At 42.1% G+C, this 22800-nt stretch overlaps 1 protein-coding gene across 3 annotated transcripts in view; it reads left to right on the top strand.

The window, feature by feature from the left end:
• The first annotated feature begins 961 nt into the window (after positions 1 to 961).
• IGF2BP3 (insulin like growth factor 2 mRNA binding protein 3) overlaps positions 962 to 22800 on the top strand; it is a 115702-nt gene continuing 93863 nt past the window's right edge. Inside the window, exons 1-4 of one of the 3 annotated variants that reach the window (XM_062622528.1) lie at positions 962 to 1244; positions 1373 to 1458; positions 1807 to 2028; positions 3296 to 3356. In XM_062622528.1, coding sequence (XP_062478512.1) covers positions 1854 to 2028; positions 3296 to 3356 — 236 coding nt within the window. In that variant the 5' untranslated portion in view covers positions 962 to 1244; positions 1373 to 1458; positions 1807 to 1853. Of the gene's footprint in view, positions 1303 to 1372; positions 1459 to 1806; positions 2029 to 3295; positions 3357 to 22800 lie in introns of those variants that run through there. The other 2 variants (XM_062622527.1, XM_062622529.1) reach the window with 2 other exon arrangements.

Here is a 22800-nt window from a genome sequence, read left to right as displayed (position 1 = left end):
GGATTTCCAGGACATGTGGAAATCCATTCACTGCTCGCTAATAAAAGCATTTAACCATTTTCCATGGATATACCTATTAAAACGTACCGCAAGGAGCCTACCACGGAATAAATGAAACCTTCGGCTAAAGTGCGTTGAATTATTAAACAAAACCTGCTAGATCGCTATATTAAACACAGTGCTGGCTTTCATTTCCGTATCCTTTCTTCATCTTCAGGCAACGTTTTGTTTGCACTGGAAAGGCTCCACACCCCCAAACCCCTCCCCCACAAGCCCACCATTGTATCTGTACCAATGTGGAGAATTATGAATGGTTCCTTAGACTGGGCCGGGGGGTGGGGGAGCTAGGGAGGAGGGGGGTCGCCAAATCCCTTTGTGTGCCGTTACCAGCCGGGGGCAACGGAGCCTTCGCGTTTTCCCCCTTCGTCGTCCACCATTTCCCAGATGGAGCGTGGTCCCCCCGCCCCTCCCCGGGCCGGGCCGCGTCTCCCTCGCCCCAGGACTTTCCCCCCTCCTTCATCATCCCCCTAACTCTCCACCACCCCTTTGTCTTTTTTATTTTTACCCCCCCCCCCCCCTTTCTCCTCCTTTCCGTAGGGCTCAGCTCAAGGGGCGATGCGGGCACGTTACCATGTGGGGCTCCTCCGGGGCTGACAGAAACCCCCCGCCCCGCGCAGTCCCCCAGCACGCAGCCGCGGCGGCCGTGCGCGGGAGCGGAGCCCCGCTCTCCCTCCCCCCACACCACACCCCCTCTTCGCCTTCCTTCCCCCTCCTCTCCTTCCTCCCCCTCCCCCCCCGCCGACCCCCGGTGCCGGGGAGCGGGATCGCCCAGGCACGACCCCGATGAACAATCCCCACCGCCTGGCACGGCGGGGAGGAGCGGAGCGGAGCGGGGCGGGAGAGGGGGCCGGAGGGGGGGCGGGCATTGCGGTGCCTTTTCCCCTCCCTCCGCGGGCTCACACCCGCTCGCTCGGGGGGAGGTACTCCCGCCCAGCCGTTTTTGGGCGGCGGGGGCGCGCGGAGCGGACTCCCCCTGCGGAAGGGCAGAGGCGGTGCAGACCGGAGCCCACCCAACTCCGGTTTCCCCTTCCCCCGCCCTCCGGCCCTCTCTAAACTTGTCCTGTCCTGTCCAGCCTCCCCCCACCTCTCCTCCCCGTCCTTCACCCCGGCCCTCCTCCTCCTCCTCCTCCGTGAGTGTGTGCGCGCCCCATCCACTCGCTAATTGAAGAGCTGGGATTCCTCACGTGAGAAGTTGATTTGTAGTTTGAACACGTGGCTCATTCAAAAAGACGGAATATTCAAGTAATTTTTTTCTCTCTCTCCCTCCTTCCCTCCCCCCCTCCCCTTCTCTCTCCCCCCTTTTTTCACCCAGGGAAGGCGGCGCCTGCATGCACGTAGTGTGACATTTCCATAGTCCGCCTGCTGCTGCCAAAGGGGCTCGGGGGCAAGACAAAAAAAGTAGTTTTTTTTCTCCTTTCCTTTCCCCTCCCCTCCTCCTCTCCTCAGCCCGCCATCCGCGGCCGCGGCGCTGGGTGTTTCCCCCGCGCCCCCCATGCGCCCGGGTAGCACGGCAGGCACTTAGGGCTCCCGTTTGGAAAAGCTTTTTTTTTGCCCCTTTTTTTTCTTTTTTTTTTCCTTTTTTTTTTTTTTTTTTTTTTTTTACCCCTTGAGAGAGAGAGGGAGGGACACAAGCTGCAGATCTGATTTTTTTTTTTTCCCTCCCCTCCCCTGTCCTCTCTCTCTCTCTCTCCTTCCTCCATCGCATTTTGTTTTATTTTTCCCTTCCTCCCCACCTCCTCTCGCAAGACGAGGGTTGCAGCCCGCGGTGCGCGCCTCCCCGAGCCGCCAGGAAGATGAACAAGCTCTACATCGGCAACCTCGGCGAGAACGTCAGCCCCCTCGACCTGGAAAGTCTCTTTAAGGACTCCAAGATCCCCTTCTCGGGCCAGTTCCTGGTGAAGACGGGGTACGCTTTCGTGGACTGCCCCGATGAGAGCTGGGCCATGAAGGCCATCGAGGCACTTTCAGGTGAGCAGCCCCTTCAACTCCCCCCTTCTCTTTTCCGCAGCCCCGACGGCTCCAGCCTCCCGCGCACCTCCGCGGCCGCGGAGACTGGGCCGCGCCGCCGGTCTTGGGGTGGAGGGTATGGGGGGAAAGGCTGGGGAGGAGGGTTCCCCTCCACCCTGCTCCCCAGCCCCAGGTGAGGTGCGAACTGTTGTTTCCTTACCGCGGCTAGGGCCGCCCGGCCTCGCCGAGAAGGCTTTGCGCGGCGGCGGCGGCCCCCCGGGAGGGGCGAGCCCGGCGTGGCGGGGGAGCGGGGCCGGGGAGGGGCGGGAGCCCGGACCCGCGACTCGGCGGTTCCCATGTTTTTCCAAAGCCCGCTGCCAGCCCTGCCCGGCCGGGGGCCCTCGCTGCGCTGAGGTGGGGGGCTACGAGGGAGTGTAGTGACGGGAAGCAGGCTGCGCTCCGCGGGGCAGCGCTGCACACCCCGCCTTGGGCGCAGGCGGACCCCCCCCCCCCCCCGCAGCCCCTCGCAGGGGCCACCTCCCCCCGCAGGGAGCTGGGGTTCTCCGCTGCTTGGTGCAGGCCGCAAGGGCCGGGGGCGAGCCGCCGAATTGCCCCGAACTTGGAACTGGGGAGAGCCATGCCTGTCCCCCCCCGCGCTGCACTGCTATTTATTTCGGTTTCTCTTCGCTGCTCTCACGCACCCATCACCGCCTCCAGCAGCGCGCCGGCTCCTGGCCCCGACATCCTGTTTTTGTGTGCTTAAAAAAAAGAATTTAAATAGATAGAAATGTATTTCTTTCTCCGCGTGAAGCGGCTTTGCGGAGCTCTGCCGCGAAAGCTTCCCTGGAAAAGATGGGTTCGGGCTGCGCTCGGTGCCTTCGTTCGGCTCCCTTCCCGCTCCCTTCCGCGCAGAAATCTCCCGAAGTTGGAGGCCCGGCGGCCGCACCAGGGGCGGCGGAGCACCCGGTCGCCCTCCCCGGGACGGGGCGGCTCGGTAGAGCCGAGCTCGGCTCCCGCACACGGCGTTTCGCGCGTGTCTCCGAGATCGGGGCTGGGGCGGAGGAAGGGGGCCCGCTCAGGGGAGCTCCGGCTCGGTACCGGGCTCTGCCGCCTTCCCGGGGCTGTGCCGGGTCCTCGCTCCGCCCGTGCCTCGGTCGCCGATGAATGGGCTAACGTGTTGCGCTCCCGCTTCCTGCCTTGCACCCCTGCAAACCCGCGCCGGCAGATGGGGACTCGTGGGACACACAGCCGAGCTTAGCTATTTTCGCCTTTCCGTTTATCTCTCCAGGTAAAGTGGAGCTGCATGGGAAACTCATAGAAGTTGAACATTCAGTCCCTAAAAGACAAAGGTAATTTATTTCATTTTGCACCCCTTCTCTTGCTTCCCCCTTGCCCTCCGTTACCCAGTGAGAAGCAATTTGAAAAATGCTTAGGTTTGTGTTTCTTTTCCCTGTAGATAAATGGAGCGCTTTCTTAAACCCACAGGCATGCACTCTGTGCTGTCCTAGAGGTTTTCTAGAATCACCCCATGTATTTCTAATGTAGTCTCTTTGCTGGGCAGCAGTGCTAGTATTTAATTTATTAGAGGGTGGGGTGGGGGGGTGGGGGAAGAAGGGGTATTTTTGTGGGAGAAGCGAGTTATTATGGGCTGAAGGCAGATGATTGTGAAGATTTTAAAATTTAAAGTTCTGTGTGGAGGGTTCAGATCTGGGTATTATGAGGAAATGAAACGTGGTGTTGTGAACTGTGTAACGGGCAAGCACATCAGCTTTGCTCCAGCAAGAAAACGCATCTTGTAAATATACTGGTATACATATTTTTTTGGTCCTGCCATGCTGGAGTCTGCAGCGTTTTATAGGCACATAGTAGAAGTCTCATCTGTATTTGAGAGGATTTTTTCACCAGTATTTTGAGCTGGTCTATAGAAGCAGCAGGAGAATGACTTTTTCCCAATAAGGGCAGGATTTATGCACCCTTAATTTCTAAATGTATGTTTAATTTTTGCAAGGCAGTAATTTAGTTGGGCCTCACGTAAAGAAGCAATACTTGCAGTAAAGCAGGGTAGTATTTTTATACTGCCTATAGCAATTCAGCCTGCTGCTTTCACAAATATTTAGATTATAGAAAACCTGGCATGCACTAAAGGGTAAAACAAAATAGATCAAACTTTCCACGTGCTTGTTCCTGTACTCCATTATTCAATCTGGGAAGTATGTCTGTCTGTGTAACTTTGTTAGAAGGGGCTTCTACTATTTCAGGGCTATTTTTAAAAGTATGTTTTTTTTAAATACTTGATTTGAAGAGATGAATTGGTGGTCTTTATGGGCACTGTATCTTGATATTTTGAGATTTAGAACTTTAATCACTATTTAGTGTTAAAAGAAAGCTCCTCTTGAGAAAGTGTGGAGGATTTTTGCTCCAGTTAAGTGTGGAGGGAAACTCCTTCCTGGATCAATTTATACCATGTTAATCTATGTGATGCTATTTGTTTGATACTTTGCATTGGAAATTAATGTGCTGTGTGTGCGCTTCTATAATATGCAAGGTATATTGCTCTGATTTACAGTACCCTATATTTCAGACCCTTTGTATATAAAAATACTGTTGTAGGTGGAATATATTTTTAGATTTAAGAATAAAACTCCATGGGGCATATAAGAATTGACAATTTCTTATTAGTCTCTCTAATATGATAATAAATTTATTTATCTTCAGCTTACAGAAGTAGTATTCTATTTATGATGTTGAAAACTAATTAATTTTATTCAGATAAAGGTAAATTTAAAATCACTGATGACCCCCCCCAACTTTTACATATATATATATATATATATGTCTTCATTTAATGTGTTTAGAAGTATTTTCCTGTCCTGTCAGCTGAAATGGTGTAAAAGTCCATTCTTCATACTGGGTAGCATATCTTCCTGTTTGTCTGTGGATAACAGTGATCAGAAACATGCATCTGTCTGTAACTTGTTGAAAAGAATTCTGCACTGAACTTAAGCACTTTCCTAGGCAGGAGTTGCCTACATATAGACACATTTGAAAAATCATAAATGTAATTGTATTAGCATACCCCTATTCCTTCTCCCAGAGCCCTTATTTGTTAAAACACCGCTTCATTGTGCAGTATCATGTTGGAATGCATTAGATAGATTTCAGATTTATACTGCTGTTTAACAGAAAATTAAATTGCATTTCTCATAACTGTACTTCCTTCCTCTTTGTTTCCGCTCCCCCTCTCCCAAAATCAAATATAGAAAACCACTTAAAATTCATTCAGTAGCCTCCATATGTAAAAGTGACTCTCTCATTCCTTTCATAGATGTGTAATGCTTTTCTGTTGTCATGTTTTTGGGTTTTATTTTATTTTGGGGGGTGGTGGTGTCAAAAAGTTGAAGTTTTTTTGTCCTGTCTCTGTAACACTGCTTGCTGGGTGTGTATTTAGAGTTGTTTGGTAGCAGTTTGCAAATGTTGAGTATTTTGGCGAAAGTGGTTATTAAGGAGCTTCTAAAGTAACTTATTTGAAGTCTTTGTATCCCTTTGCACCAGGGGAAGGTGTAGATGCGGGTGGTGGGGGGGGTTGCTCATGAGGCCCACCCAAAGTGCTTGCACACTGCAGGGCCAGGAAGCGCTTACCATGGAGCCCTGTGCTCTCAGTGTGTGAGACATGGTCAGAGGTGTGACGCCATTAGTAAAGCAAAAGTGGGTGTGTCAAGTCTGTCTTTCAGCATGTGCACACGATTAATAGTTTGGTCAACTTATTACTTCATAAGAGCAAAAGTCGTCGTGTAGCGCGCTGAAATGATTCAATACATTGTATTGACCTCTGCTGCTGTGAGGCTGCTTCATGGAGAGCCCCGGCTCCCCTCCTTGAGACCTCCTTAAATAGGTTTTTATATATATAAACCCATATATTTATATATAGATATATTGTTGTTTTTTTTTTTAGTGGAGTGTGTATGTTGTAGCTGACAAAGGTAGTTTGTGAGTATCGTCCTCCAGAGGCTGCTGAGGTGCATGGGAGGAAAGGGTAAGGGTTTGGTAATCCATATCCTTGTCACAGAAAGGAAGGTCAAGAGGTGGTGTCAGCTAGGGTTGCCATAAAGTTGAGCTGAATGCAGAAGATGGTGGAGTGTGCCTAGCTTGTTACTCAGGCTGAAATACTTAGGCCCAGTAGTCACTGCATTCCAGCCCTTGCTGGATCTTCAGATTTGAAGTGGGCACACCCAGGTTTGCAAAATTACCTCCCTACCTGCTGTGGAAGGAAGGAGAGAGCTGTGTGTGTGGCTTTCTCCCTCCCCTCCCCCTTGGAAGCATTTAAAAACAGACAAGGGGATATGCTGTGGTTGAAAGAAGGGGCCTGGTCAAGGTTTCCTTGATGGAAGGGTGGAGAATTATTTTGGGGGAGGTGCAAAGTATTTAATAAGCTCGGAGTAGATGCCTGACTTACTATTGAAACCTCAAGGGAATGCCAAAGGAATGCAGCGTTTCTGCATACAGACCCCTCGGTGTGGAGGAAGGCTATGAGAATATTTCAAGGTTTAGGTCACTTTATGCAAAAGTTGGGGAAGGCATTGTGATAATTCTGCTGCTAGTCATGCTCTGTGAGAGAAGGCAGGGCACTGCTAGTGACAGTCTGTGCTGCTTAGATTGGTTTTCTTCTCGCAGAGCAGCAATGCAGGAGGACAGCGGCAGCCCATAGCATGTGTGCACCCTTGCCCATGGAACTCGTGGTGCCAGGCTTTGGGTACTACCTTGCTGCAATCCAAGAGCAGCTGGTATCTCACAAGGCGATGTAGCTGCAATCTGATTATTCAAATGGCCCTGATGTCACTTGTGTGTGATGAGGGGGGAGGGCAGGCGCTAACTCTAACTCTGGGCACCTGGGGGTGTGCCTGGTGTAGCCTCCTGGCCCTATCTCTCTTCCTCCCATGGGCTTTCCACCTGGACCTGGTCCACCATGGCTGCTCCATGGTCTTCAGGTGCCCAAAATACTCATGACACCTCAACTGTAGTAACGATGAGGTGGTTTTCCAATTAGAAGGTTAATTTTTTGTTTCCCCCCTACCTTGAGGGCTCTTTATCGAGAAAATAAATACGCTATGTTTCTTCTGGGGGATTTGTTTGGGAGAAGAGCAGAAGAGGGTAGCAAAGGTGTACCTTGTCAGTAACGCTGTCTCTTTATCAGCTGTGCTATGGGGAGTGCAATGACCTAATAACAGCTGAGCTTCACCTTTAATGCTGAACTATCTCAAGCCTGATATTAGCAAAAAAAAAACAAACCAAACCCCTCACACAACCACCTCTGTTCCATGGCTGTTGGATAGGCATCAGATTGTGTTGCTAATTTTCAGCATAATGAGGGCTCGTATCTTGTGCGCACAAGGCGATGGGAAATGTCTTTGTGAGGCTGAAGCATGTATTGTGGCTACAATGGCCACAGTTATTAAAAAAAGTAATTTAGTAGCATTGATTTTTAGTTTTACTTCTGTAAATATCAAGCAGGGAGAAACATGCTGAATGTAAGAAAATAGGAGAGAAAATGTGTCATTTATAGGCCATATTCGTGCTCTTTGCTGCAGAAAGAGGTGGAGGACCGTGCCTGGGCCCAAACTAGAATGTTTTTGAGAGTGAAGAGCCAGACTTTCTGCATAGTGATTTTGAGTTCTTATTTTCTGTTTCCACATTTATTTTTGCAAATGTGAACAGAAAAATTAGTGTGTATGTATATATATATTATTTTTTGTTTAAACCTTTGAAAGCTTACAATAAGAGTGGAAACAAACCTGGATAGTTGCAATTCTTACACAAACAAGTCAGTATGGCGAAAACAGATAATTCTTTGCTAACTGTGTTAAGTATTATGTTGTTGGATGTTTAATTTTTAACACTCCTCACACTGATCATTAATAATAGTAATTAAAAAAATCCCTTCTTGTTGCAGTATTTAAAGATAAGCTGGAGTGTATGAGAGAGCTCTCTAAATGCATGTCCTGAAAGGTTGGTCCTCCTCTCCCTTTGCTACTGCCCCATTAGGTACCATTATAGAAGGTACTCTGAGAACATACTTGCAGCAGATCTTTAATTGTGCATGGATACGGAAAATTTTGAAGAGGTGGAATATAAAAATACATTTTTGGAAGTGTCATTTGAGGGTAGCAAAAAATAATCAGGAAACATTTACATTTTCTAATTTTTCCCTTGCTTTCACCCCTCCTCATGGGGTAATAACATGTTCAACATTTTGAGACCTTGAAGGTGGTATTTTTGTGAAATGGGGCTGTGTTGATTTCAGTTGCTGTTTTAAGTGCAGAACATAGGACTTTGCAGTGCTGGAGTACTTTTAAGGCTTCTGGTTAGCAACTGCATGGACTTAACATGCTTTGTTTTGACCCCAAAATATCTTAAATGGCCTGGGATTTACCTATGTAGCAGAAAACGTGAGGCTTCCCATAATGGCTATGAGATGCACCCAGGCAGAATTAAAATACACCTGACACTTAACCACAGACACAGGGTTAGCCCTTCAGGGAACCTCACAAAAAAGCCTCTTTGCTCCTTAAACCTGCTCCTCTCCTTAATGTCATTTTAGCTTTTAGGATTTTATCCTCTTGGGATTTTGGTAATAAATACATAGTGCCATGGAGCACAGTTAAAGACACTTTTGTGGTGATTATGTCCTTACATGAGCTCAGGGAGACAGGCACAAGGCAACATTGCTGTGGGATTTCTTTTTTTTTTTCCTTGTAATTTCAGAGTCACATTTATGATTGGAATTTGATTATTTGGCATCAGTAAATAGATGGAGATGGATACAAAAATTAAATGCTAGAAGGTCCAAGTATAACTTATGTTTTATTGAGGGAGAGGGGAAGGTGCAAAAGTTTGAATAGGATTGATGCGCTTATCAATATTGAGGTGTTTTATGTAGTTACAGAGTGCTTCAGTATGCGTCAATATGATTATCTTTTTAATGTGTGTTCTCTCATTTTGTTTTCATATGCAAAATGTTTATCTGCACGTCAGTCCAATTTATCTCAAATGATGCAGAGTATAGAATTATATGTTGAGTTATATGCTAATTACTGTTGAAAGCTAAGAAAACCGTAAGTTTTCCTTATTTCTTCCCAAAATGTGACATTGTCACCAGAAATACTTGTGCATTATTTTATGGTTTGGTTTTAGTCTGAGGCTTCTATCCTTTTTTATTTTTACCCTGAGCATGTCAAGCGTATGCCTTTCCATTCTGCATCTTTGCAGTCTTACGAGTATTACATTTACAGTCCCAATAAAGAAAATGTTGAATGTGTCATCTAAAAATCATCCCATACGCCCAGGTCTAGGTTTTGCTGGGGAGATCAGTAAGCCCACTGCTTACTGGTGTTACTCAGCCTCTCTGGCCACATTTATCCTTGTGGGTATTTCAGTGGCAGTTGTTCCTTCTCATCACCTCAAATAAGTAATTTGGCTTTGAAAGTTTCTGTATAGGAGCACGAGGTCCTGTGTGTTTGGGCACTTTTTAGGTAATTAGGGAAAAATTCTCTCCTAGTTTTGCTTCTTTCCAGATCTGCAATGTTGGTTTGTGAGTTCATGTTGAAGGATGCATACATTTCACCAAGGAGAAAACCTTCATGTCTGTAGTTGGATACTTAGCAAATAGTGTATTACGAGAGTCAATATTATGGTAAATGTTAAAATACTCTAGGTGTAATGGCAATAAGAGTGGGGCTGAAAAGGTGGTGTTTTCCATTTGTTTTCTTTTAACTTTTTTTTCTGTAAGTGCATTGAAATTTTGAAATGGAAAAATATACTAAATTAATTATACTAAATTATATTAAATGTTATTTTGCTGAAGTGTATTATCACAGCAGCTGGCACAAGAGAAACCTGTAGTATAAAAGCTATCTTCTGTGCAACGCAACCTTAGCAGTAATGTATCTCTCCTATTGCCTGCCTTTTCATGTTGCAATGGAATTAACATCAACTAAACTCATCCTTTTGCAAATCTGGATGAAAAACTGCCTCTAAAAGGTAAAATGAGGCATTTGGTGTTTCTAGTAAAGTTAAAATTTGGATAGGAGTGAGCATAACAGTGTGCCAAAGAGGGATCTGACTCTTCTTGGGTATGGGACTAAGTATTGAAATAAAACTGTTTTGAAATGAAAGGTCTTCAGCTGGGAAGGGCCTTACTCCATTTTAATTTGTTGGGGTATCTTGATAATTTTGTGGCTGTACTCTGGTGAGAAATAATGGAGAGAGTGTTTTGAAGAGAATGTGTGTGTATGCGAGTCTCTGTGTGTATATATTTATACACACACACACATATTTTAAAATATTATATTACCATAAAAATAATTTGTAGTTTAAGAAAAGACCAGCTAAAAATATCTGGAGAATTTATAAAAATAGAAAGGTTGGTGTTTTTTTTGCTGGTACTAATACACTTGAACACAACCGGGGCTGAATGTTCACTTCTGAAAGATTAACTTTCATGCTCAGCTGAACTTTAGGAACGCCATTTTAAAATACTTAGTCTATGCCATGTGCCCAGTGCAATTTTCCCCTTTGAAAATAGCAGTGCTTTATTGGTTTTTGGTAAATAATTTTAATTTTCTAATGCTAAATGTACAGGCCCTAGGGTTTTCCTAAAAAATGGATCTTGCTTGAACTTAATGGAGCCTTAAATATTGTAGTGCAGAAATCAAAATTCCTGATAGAGGGAACTCGAGTCTGTGAACAAAAATTTCTGTTGGGGAGGGAAGAAAAACAATCTTAAGTTTTTAGTTGGGTTCACAAACACTTATTTCCCTGAAATCTGATGTTAAATAGTGGTTAGGGATGAAGCAAAAACCTTACTGTGTTTGGATTTGGAATTACCTGTTAAATATCTAGTACACATAGGTCAAGATGGAATTCTAATTTTCTAGGAGTAAGCAGGGCAGGAGGGCTAGCCATGAAAAGGAGGGGGTTAAAAACAGACCCAGCCTCGAGTGAGCTGTACTATGCAGTCACTTCACACAGCTTTCATCCTGGGGCCCGACCCTGTGAGCTCCCTGCCCCTTCTTCCCTGCCCTCAGAAGAAGTCCTTGGTGTGGTGAGGGGAGGCTCTTGGGAAACAGAGTTTGCAGAGTTGCTCTAGCTTAGACAGAGAAAATGCATATATTGATGAACAAAGGCAAAAGATAAAAGGGATTTTTCTTAAAAAAAAAACCCAGTATTTTTAAAACAGTTAAAGAACAGATCAGTAGGAAATCTATTTTCAGTGATAGAGTGGATTATTTGATTTATACATGTAGGGGAGGTTCTCTACTTGATGATGGCTTCCCGGTTATCATGGAAGAAGAGTTCATTTTTTTTTCCTTCTCACGTCTTAAAGTAAAAATCACAAAACAACATCTCTTTAGTACTTGAAAAACATAATCAGGTGTAATCTGTAGGATGTTTGAGGAATTTGCGTAGCAGTTTAATCCAAGATAGTAGACTATGCCTATAATGTAAACCATATCTTATTTTTCTCGTAATATGAATTAGAATTCTGATAAACTCGCTGTATAAACTTTTCCAGTGAAAATTTTGTGACAATCTTAAACAGCTAACGGTTGGGAAAAAAATATGAAATGTATTACTTTGTGTCTTGGAATATTCTGAAATAATATTTTAAGTGAGTTTGCTGATTGTATACCAGTGTGCACAGGTTCACCTCGCCAGCGAGGCACTGGTCTAGTACAGGTGTGTACTGCTGTGCTCTAAAGATCACAGAGGTCTTTCCTACCAAGGGAACTGGATCCCTAAATGAACCACATCTTTCTTTGTGGAAAAGTCTGGTGTGCAGAGGGAACTTTTCACCAGGGTCGGGTGAGAGGGATTTGGTACCAAGTGTCTTTCAGTGGTATTGGTCACAGTGGGAGCTGGTGTTGATCAGCAACAACAGTTTTTATACCAGGAGCTTTGTGTTAGTAGAAGTTTGGTTATTTAAGTAAGCTCTAGGTGGTGGTGGGTGGCAGTGTTACAGAGAGCTAAAAACTGCCTTTGCCAACGGGGAGATACTCCTTTTGACTGTAACCAAAGTGCTGGAGTATCTCGATACTTGTTACCTGATTGTATGAACTCTGCATCTGCACAGAAATTTTTAGTGTAGGATCCTTTTAAGAAATGTGCAACTTCCAAGGATGCTGAGCGTTTAAAACTGTCTACAAGTTCAGGTTTACTTTCAATCTCAAATATGTACTAAAACATGGTAAGCATATAGTTTAACATGTGGTCTTGTAGATTTAGTAACACAATGAGAGAATTGGAGGATCCTGGGTATAGCACAGGTGTTTAAGCTGTTTCTAGTAACCTGTGCAAAATACAGGAGAAATGGACAGTTCCTAAAGTCAAAGCAGAGATTTTTTTTTTTTAAATGCTCTGTAGTCATCACTAGATTTCTCTTCAGTTTAATGCTGGTGCTCAGTAGCAGTGGTGTAAGATCTTACTCTGCTAATACAGCTTCATTTAAAGAAGCGCCAGAATGCTCATTCTATTGAACTATTTTTCTTTAAAAAACACCCCAAAAGCCCCACACTAAGTTCTCATCATCAGAATGTCGGTCACCCCTTATTTCTGAACTGCAAAGAGTGTTTCTTAGTGATGGTCTGAGTTCTAGTAGCAAATGTCCCATTCTATTGGTTACCTTGCTTTGGGTTGCTGCTTGTTTTGTTTGCTTTAACAATGTGTTTGGATAGAATGAGTTCTATTCCTCTCTAGAAGTTTTCATTTTCTGTTATGCAGTTGAGAGGAAATTCTTCATAATAATGTGATTTCTACTCCTCCTACCCTGGCTGCTTTCTTAAATAAGAAGTGATTGTTGACATGTAAATATACCTGAAATTCTGCATTTGACACAAAACTGTAAATTTTTGCTGAAGGTTGTGGAGTGCACACCTTTGTACAACTGGGCTTCGTGACAGTTGTTCAATTAAACTCAAATCATGAGCAAAAATCGTATTTTCATGTACGTAGCATATGCTTATCCCATATAAAGTTAAAGTTGCCCATCACTCCTTGGAAGTAATCTTGGGAAAAGATTTAGAAGATTTATCATTATAATTTATAGAGCCCAACAGCTTTTAGATGGAGCTAATGATTGCTTTAGCTTTGTGTTTGACTAGCAATTTTGTGATTTTATTGAAGCATATACTCTGTGATTGGCTTTTGCCTGCCTCTGTGGCAAATAATAAGCTTATGTACGTTGCTTTTCTTCCTGGCCCTTTCGCTCACATCACCTGATCCACACAGTTCACTTATTGTGACTGTTGCTGGTTTTGCGTATGTTTAAGTTCACCATCTTAACATGAAAATGCTACTTCTGAATGCATGAACGACAGTACAGATACAGCATTGCACGTGTGGTTACGTCAGTCTCCCACTGTATAGCAGTGCTGTGTTGTGTACTGCAGCCCTTCAAAATGGCTTTTCAAATGCAAGTTCAAGCTGTCTTAACTTTTTAGCTGTAGAATGCTGGTGGAAATCATACATGGGTCTGTATTACAGAAAGCCACTCTTTGACATAGTTCTGCCTTGTGTCACTGGGTGTATCATTCTGGGTGGTACCCTTTAAGGGGTGGGGGGGGAAAGAGGGGGCGTGGGAATAAAGAAAGGGAAAAAAGGCAAGGCATGGAAAAGTCTGGCCAAAACTTAGTCGTGTTTCATCATGATGAAGTCCTGCAAGTTCCTGAGGGTGAAATGGTGTTTGAGAAGTGGCAGTCTTCTGGAGATGGCTGTGGTGCGTGTCTGACCTGATGGGACTTGGGGTCAACAAGGAGAGCTTTGGTTTTGAGGGGCTGAGCAGGTGCCTTGACCTGTTTCTTTTCCCTCTAACATCCAGCTTTGTGAACTTTCCTTGCACTCTGTGGATAACGTACATGTGGTTATGAACTATTAAAGCATGTCTTTGAGGTTTGGGGGAGGAGAGGGAGGGAGCTATTGCTTTGTCATGAGGCTTTTGGTAGCTCCAGTTCTGGTTGTTACTGGTAGTTGTCTCTTACTGTGTAGTACAATACTAGGCACAAAGCTGGTGCCAGCAAGGTTTGAAATGAGACGAATTTTGGGGGGAGCGATGGTGGGGGAGACGAATGAAGATGACATACAAACAGTAGTGTTGGCAGAAAACAATCAGTAACCCCTAAAGAAGGCTGATTTCTTTCTGCCATTGAATATTTATCATGTAACATCATAGTCTTCCTTATGCTGTTTTTTTTTTTTTTTTGGTAATTTTGTATTTTTAGCTTTTTCCCACTCTTTATTCCTTTAAAATGTTGTTCTTAAATCCTCAATTGTTGGGTATATCTGTGTGCAGCTGAATTTCAGAGCTTTGAAAGGCATATTTAAACTATGCAAAGCTATGCTTTTGGATAAAACCAGCTTGATCTACTAGTGGGGGCAAGTACCACCTAATTTAGGTATCTCTGTTACTAAATCAGTATTGTGCAATTGTAAAAATGAGAAAGTAATTACTGCCTTGGTCTTATAATAAGCTTGCACATCTGTATACACACTAAATATGAAGTAATTAACTTCTAAATAATTTATTAAACTTGGTCAAAATTATCATCATCGTTCACATGAACTTTATTCCTAATTTTGATTTAAATATTTAGCAAATTCTATGCCTTTGGAAACGACAAGTTACCAAATGAAAATAACCTTGACATTAATGATTAACTTGTAAGTTACACTTATGAATTAACTGGTTTTCTGTTAGTTTAAAACTGATCTTAATTTACAGTTTTGCTCAGTTTAATGCTAAGTGAACTAAAATAGTGTATATGCTACTCTGTGTAAAGAGCGTGGTTTCTCAGTGCAGAAATGTAAACTATTTTTTTTTGTTCTCTGATCTTAACAGTATTTAAATCTATAGTTACAGTGAAAAAGTCAATGTTTGCTGTGATCATCTTTAAAACATACACTATCTTCTGTCTATGTCTTCTGTGGAAAAGGAAATGAAAAATGATGGAGTTATTTAAAAGGTGATAGTGGCTATCCTATAATTGCTTTATATGTTATTTCTTAAAGTCATGGCAATTCTTTTACAGGATTATGAAAGTGGGGGGAAATTATTAAATATTAACTGTAAAGGTTTATTAAAGAAAATATACTCTTTATACAAGGGATTTTCAACATAACTTGCCTTTGAAAGAAATTGTAAAATTGAAATGTTGCGTAATTTAAAACTTGTGAACAACTGAATTTTAGTTGTTGACTTTTCCAGTTGAGCAGAATGAAGTGATGCTCTAAGGCTTTCACTAAGATCTGCTCTGAAAGCTCAGGAACTGCTTTCATACACTGTGTTAAGTAAGCCAGGGTGCACCAATCAAAGCTGCTATGGTGAAGCACAGAAGTTTGTTTCAGTAATTGATAAAAATGAAGTTTAATGGAAGATAAAACTGACAATATTTCTATAAAGTAAATATAAAAAATTGCAGAAGACTCTTTATGCACAAGCTGTGATGCTTTAACTATGCTGATACAAAATGTTTACTATGCATGTGGATTTACTAGTGTAGATGTACTTACCCAGAGCAAAATTACTGCCCTATAAAGAAAAGGAGAAAATAAGCTTTGTAGACAACAGAAAGCTTTGCATGGTTATTATTTTATAAACTTCTTTAAAGATGTTAAACATTTTCCGGTAACTTGTCTTTAGATCAAAACTTAATGTAGAAAATATTGCGTATGTGTGCAAAGTGTGTAATTGTTTAGCTTTATATCCCAACTAAAAGATGATGCATTGTACACTTTGAGGGGATAAAATTATTTGAGGGGGGAGTAAGCAGTTTTTCTAAGTAACTTGTAACTTTTTGCTGTAAGTACAGCTATGAAATAATTTTATTTGGTGCTGTTCTGACCACACAATTTCTGTGTAGTTGTATAGGATTTCATTTCTTGGGGAGAACTCTTCAGAGAAAATTGCTTAAAAGAAATGGCAATGCCTGATTTGTTTCTCTTTCAAGTAATTTAAGTATAGAAAAAGAAATGGCCTTTTTAATTCTGTATTTGATAACATTCAGCATAAAAGTGAGAAAGCCAAACAGAAGAGTGGTCACTTTCTATGACTTTTGGGTTTTGACAGGGCAAGAGAAAGGAAGGAAAATTGTTGGGTGGTGGTAGTGCAAAACCCACACGTTCTAGCACTCCTGTGGTAGAGGTGTTATGTCTCGTTTGCTTTGTCACCTAATCAGTTTAAGACCATGTGGAATTACCTTTAGTGAGGGCCAGCACTTGAGTGCTATTTCTTCTTCTTGGTGTTCAATTAGTTCAACAAAGTGTACTAGTAAAATAATTACTAAAGCATCAAAGTGAGAATTGGTATCTGTGCAGTGTCTTAGCTATCACGTGCATCAATTTAGACTTGAAAAAATTCCTTATGTTTTTTCTTTAATCTTGTGTCAGTAAGACTTATTGTACTAAATCCTTTGAGATGGATGAACTTATTTTAAAGCAAGAAAAGGAGGAAATATGTGGTAAATTTGATGTTTCTTCTGTTGTAAAACTGGTGAAGTGTTCTACTCTGTTCCAGTTTGTGTGGTCTTAGAAGGTTTAAAAGAAGGTATTTATCTTGCCGATATTTTTTAAACTCTTGGTTTGTTTTGAGCTTGAAGGGTGGGAAGTAGTAATGAGGAAATGGATTCTTTTTTAAAAATTATTATTTAAAAAGCCCTTAGCCATGTGAGCAGGTTACCTGCAGGTCTTCATTAGGCTTTGCTGGAACATCAGGTGATGAGCACAGTGTATCTTTTAAATGCCTAATTATCATGTCAGTATAAAGCTGTCCTCTTGCAAAGCTGAGTAATACATGTATTTGTGGAAAAAAAGTAATACAAATAGAAGTTTTGGCCAGGATGAATGCAGAGTGAAAGACATGCATGCATGTGCATGTACACGGACACACACATACACTGCATTCTCTGAGAGTGGTTTTAAACACTGGAAAAGCATGAAATGTGTGGCTGTATTTTTGAAATTGTTGATTTACTTTGTGCTCATTAAGTGTGCTTTTAGTTTATTTTGTTCTTTCAAGCACTAAGATTTTATTCATACATACCATTATATAGACAGTTGCCGAAGTGGTTTGCCCCTGTTAATATCCTTTTATATCGTAGAAGAGATTTGAAAATGCTAGCAAGCCTGCCTGTTAGCTGAAGTTTACATATGTACTTAAAATCAGACTAAGCAGGATTTTCCACTAATTCTAGTTATAGCGCATAAGCTTTTTGAAGTTAATGCTTTTAGCATCATGAGCATTTCAGTGTGTTTCCACTTCCCAAACCCCTCAGGAATCCTCACTTACTGAGACTGTTTTAGGAGCTGGACACTAATTTCTGCCATTTTTTGTTTGGTAAAGCTGTCTAGAAAAGGCACCAAAGAGGTTTTTCTTTTACAAGTTTGTGTGGGGGGTGAAACAGCAAGGCAGCAGAAAAGTATGCACTGGGACGAGTCCCTGAACTACCCTAATGCCTAGCTCAGTTTAAGTTCTAAAGTAGCTTGTTCTCAACCTGAAAGGTTTAAATCGGGTATTTAATAGCAGAAAAGTAGCGAATAGAGGTTCCCTGCTCTCTAAGCCTATGTAACAGAGGTCTCCCAATTATGTGGTTTAAGTGTATAGGTGGAGGAATTCCTGTTATTTTACTTCAAGCCTTATTTTGCTTTCCCTCTACCCTTCAAACCAGAACTGAATTTGATTGGTTAATCTGGAGCATTCAGTGAAGTTAAACTGAGTATGTTCAACTTTAGTTTCACTTAAACCTGACCTGAAAGAGACCAAAATGGGTCAGGCTCCCTGTCGATACCTGTGGCATAAGGAATCTGGAAAGCATTTCTGATGTTCTCTGCAAACAAGGCTTATGGTTGAAAGAGTTGGTTTCAAGAGCATGGTGGCCACTGAGTTAGTCTATGAATGCTGTTAATTTTGTTTGGATATTTCAATCTGAGATTTAAATGCTTCAATTTGAGAAGGGTAAATCACTGAACTATTGTTAAGGCAAGACCTGATCTGGTGCTGTACCTCCCCTACAAAAACAGTTGCTAGCGCTTCTACATTGTACATGATAGCTGTGTCACGTATTTCCATCGGGTTTCTAACTGATGTGCACACCCGTGTGGAGTAATGGTAGTAGGGAAGACACGTGAAATAAAAGCACTTGTGAGGGTTTAGCCAGCAGCTGCTTTGTGGAAGAAAGTATTTTGTTGGAATCCTTTTTATTTCCCTGTGTTGAGCTCCTCAGCCCCTAACTTGGACATGTATTGTAGGGACATTGTGTGCAGGTTTTGGTCTAGAGCTACTTCTGATAGCTGATGTAAAGTTTCACAGTTAGTCCATAATGGAAATACTGATTGATTCAACTAACTGGCAGCCCTTGTGGTCACTAGGAAGGCAAGTGACAGGGAGAGAAGAAGCCTTTGGCTATTTTGGTGGCTGTAGGAAAGGAAGGGTGGGGAGGAGAAAGATGAAAGATAAGCATTGTGTCCCATCCTTAGGGGACTACTGTTTCATACTGGTTAGGATTTTAAGTAGACGTTTTTCCTGCATGTTTATAAGCACTTTAGCATTTAAAGATGTTATTTTCATTTTTTCATATTCCTCCTGAGTGTTTTCACTGTTTTATCCACATACCAGTTAATTGCCAGTTAGTGCTGGGTTAAGAGACTAAACAGCAAGTGACCACAGCTCTAAAATGCTTGGTCAATAAAATCAGCTCAGTAGTATAATTAAGGGGTACAGACCCCTACTCTGAGGAGAAGGGAAAAAAACTGACATTTAGAGAGGAAAAAACCCCAGCAAAACACCAATCCTGCAACAAATGGGGTAAAAAAAAACCAACACAAACTCCTAAAACACCCTCCCCCCCCCCCAAACAACAAACCCCAGCAACCAACAGATACCCCTCCCCAGCCAAAGCCAGGACGACCTGCTCTCTTCCTTCTTCTCCCCGTAAGTAACTTCAGTTTCTCCAATGAGTTTTGTATGGGGGGAGAGAAAAGGTTTGAGATGTCAGAAGCTGCATAGGTAGATGAAAGCCCATTTTCCTAAAGGATACTGGAACTTCCCATCAAATTTAAATCAGTGTTTGATTCTTTAATTAAAAAAATTTAAAAATCTTAACAGCCTTTTCTTATTAATAACACCTGGAAAATGAAAGGGTTTTTTTTTTTTTTTAAATGAGAAATTCAACATTAATATGGTAATGGAGGAATCTTTAGAATTTTCTTTCTTTTTAACGTGTATTTATGGACCACTCCAGGGAATTTGCAAATAATGAATATAAGCTTTTAGTCTAATTAGTGATGTGAAGAATTGTCAGACTGAAATCCTGAAGCAAATGGTTATAGGTGAAAGCCAGTCAGACTTAACATTGGTTGATTTACCTATCTTGTAATGATGTAACTTGGATCTTCTGGTTGTGCTTCTTGTCATATCTTGTCCACAGATATCCAGTTGCTTTTGGGGTATTTGAGTTTATCCTGCAAGGAGAGCGTAGCCCTGTGCCTCATGGTTTGGCTGGTGGCTTAGGGAGTAGTATAGCTGCGTGGTATACTGGCCCCATGGACAGCTTTCTGATTGTTTGTCCTGGTGGAAAGTAGTAGTAAGCAAATCTGATGTTTCGCAGGCACTGGTAGGAAATTTGATCATCAGCACAGAGGGTTCTGTGAGGTAATCCAAGAGCTAGATTATCATCTTGAATGCTGAGATAATACAGCTCTCCAAAGCGGCTACTTTGGTGGGTTGCATGTGTGAGATGAAAGGGGAAAAGTGTAGTTAGGAGCCAACCATTATGTCTTGCATAAGCTTTTAGGAAAAAGATTTCTTTTGTTTAAATTTTGCGGAAAATCCTTACTCTGAGCGGTAGTACAGAGTGCTTTCAAATCCAGATCCGGGATCAAATAATGAAGCAACACAAAGAAGAGTACTGCTGCAGTTTGCCTGTGGCTTAGACAAGCTTTGCTTGAATTTCTGAATTGGGTCTGAAATTGGAGCAATAACATTTCCTCCTCAAGTATTTTGCTGTCCAGATCAGTGTGCAAAAATAAGAAGTAGTGGTGTTTGTTATCAAGTCAGTATTTGAAGCCATTTTCCTTTCATAAAGTAAGTTCATCAAGGCGAACTTTCAGGTTCACAATCTGATAAAATACAGTAGCTGTCATTAGTGTACTTCATAATATACAGCACTAGAAATCAATTACCTTTCAATAGAAGTGATATAAAAACCTCTGTTTGACACTCTACTGAACTTGAGTGGGTTTTGAACAGAAATTCTGCATAGCTTCTTTGTAAGTAGGGAGTGTGACCCTTTGCTTTTGTATTTATCAAAAATGTTAGGAATAAGCAGATTGAGATGTATATGTAACTGTGTGTATAGACATAAAATTTTATATATATAAAAAGATGGCTTAGAATGCACATTGCTTAAGATTTATTTGGATGGACTTACTCCTATTAAAATATTTTCAGGAATCAAATGTGAACAACTTGCAAAGACCAAAAGAATTGCTTAAACCCACAGAGTTTCAGTGTGAACTCAGGCAGCAAGCAGAGACTGCAGCACCTCTTACAGGACAAGCTGCTTCAGTGGCTTAATCTGTATCATTGCCTACATTTACAATGAAAAGAATGAGAACCCCCCTCCCTCACTCTGTAACTAAAAAGGCTGCCTCTGTTTTTTTTTTTTTCCCAACTACACTAATGTGAATTGAGAGTTAAGGATTATTATTTTGTTCTGTAAACCTACTTCCCCTCCCTAAAGAGCCTTAAAAACACTGATTCACTCTGGTGTGATCAAGCATCAGTATCTGAAGCAACCTGAGGGGGAGAAACTAATAAAGTCTGTGTGTGGGGGTAGCTTTTCGTGTTTGGCTTTTCTTGCCTGCATTTGTTTTGCTGGCTGCAGACTAAACAAGAAGGCACTTTTCCCCTTTCCTTTATAAATTCAGTTTTTGCTTTGCCTTTAGGAATCACTAACTTTGTCTCTGTGGTTGTTCATGTCAGGACTCTTTTATACAGAAGTTTTCTTTTCTCGCATGGCATTAGCCACAGCCCATAGCAGGTTTTCCACTGTGTGGTGGGTGTGTGTAGTTTTTTGGTTTTTTTCTTCTTAATATGTCATCTCCAGCTGTCTATGTAAAGTTTGTGCTGTCAGTGAAGTCAGCTTGAGAAATGACAGCTTTTATCTTCGTGCAACTCGGGAAGGAAAAGGGTTGTTGAGGCAAGTGGGTTTGCGGCGCATCAAGCATAGCTGTTGGAGCCAGGGGAGCACAAATTTGGAGGCAGTACTGGGGAGTAACAGCATTTGAGTATTGGCATACTCTGTGTCTGTTGGTGTGAGGTGTCAAGAGTTTTTCCAGATAACTGCCATAGCAGTGCCTGCGTAGAATGGATGAGATGAGTAAGTGCTTGCTCTTTGCATGTTCCGGAGAGTGGGAAAGGTAGAGCGTTTACTTTCAATCCCATCGGTATTGAGTTCAAACAATTGAGTGGACTAACACCGTTGATGTTCACCCGATCTCCTTTCAAACATGTTTAGTTTTGGGTGTTTTGGTTTTGTTTTTTTTCCATAGACTCTTGTTTAGAAAGAGTAGGTACGTGCTGTGAGGGTTTAAGGCATTAACGCTGTGCAGTTTATATGGCTGCTGAAATAAGAGACTATTACATGTTGAGAAATGGGAATTAAGGAGCAGCAGGTCCCTGGGGAGAGGGAGAAAGGATGGGGAGAAGAGTCTGGTAAGAGTTTGGCTGCAATGACAGTGTGGAATTGCTTTGATATTTGTGTATGCTCCCTTCTGAAAGAGTCCAATTCTGGCACACCTATGAGATACAGCATGACATACACAAAAGATTTTGAACTAGGAACGAAAGCATGATGCTTTATTGCTATTTGCTTTATCACTGCCTATCTCCTGTTTTTTACAGTTGTTGCCCCTTAAGGGGAGGTGCAGGTCTTGCGTGATTTTCCTTTGCTAAATGTCACATAAAACATACAGTGAGATCGTACTGGCAAGTGAAAACATATAGTGAGATTTTATTTAATGCGGGGTTGCAAAGTGGACTACTCTTGAGACCTGTTTAGTCCAAGAAGATTTTGATGGGTTGAAGAAAAAAGTGACGTATATAAAGAGGGCTGAGAGAGAAGAAAAGAGTACATATAAAAGGAAGAAAGCTGAAATTGTGTTTTTTGTTTTTTTTTTTCTTTTTCTTCCCTCCTCCCACCACCTTTTCTCTAAGACATACTTAGTATTTTCATATGTGTGGTGGGTTCTTGTGGGTTGGGAGCACTGGGTGTCCTTGTGCCTGTGTTATCTGTATTTACATAGGGAGCTTTACCTTCCAGAGATCGCTAAGATGGTTTTTAGTAAATTGTCCATCTTCATGGTACTTTGCCCTTTCTGTCTCTGCACACACAGGTAGCATAAATACACTGCTTTCCTTGTGAAGGGGCACAGTGATGTCTTTTTGTCTACTTGCTTTCAGTTTTGCAGAGATATTCAGGTCCCCCAAACACAAGGCTCCATATCTCAGCACCCCCAAAATAAGTATGCCAACGTATGGTCCTCAGCAGTGGCTTGAAGCAGCTGAATCTAGTTGCCTGCATAGTATCCAAAAAGAAGAATTAGAATTCATGTAATTCCTCATGAGAAAAGTAAATTATTGCCAAATAATTGCTACGGGCTAACAGAGAAGTCTGTTTTCTTCTTACTCAATAAAATGTGTTTTGGGTGTCTTTGAAGAAGAGAAACAAGTGGTAATACCTGTTCAAATGC

Source organism: Pezoporus occidentalis, unplaced genomic scaffold, assembly GCF_034315485.1.
Source record: "Pezoporus occidentalis ecotype Australia unplaced genomic scaffold, CSIRO_AGI_Poc_V1 ctg243, whole genome shotgun sequence".
In the NCBI taxonomy this organism is placed as follows: Eukaryota; Metazoa; Chordata; class Aves; order Psittaciformes; family Psittacidae; genus Pezoporus; species Pezoporus occidentalis.
The sequence above is the reverse complement of the archived record's forward strand: the minus strand, read 5'-3'. Positions and strand labels throughout refer to the sequence as shown.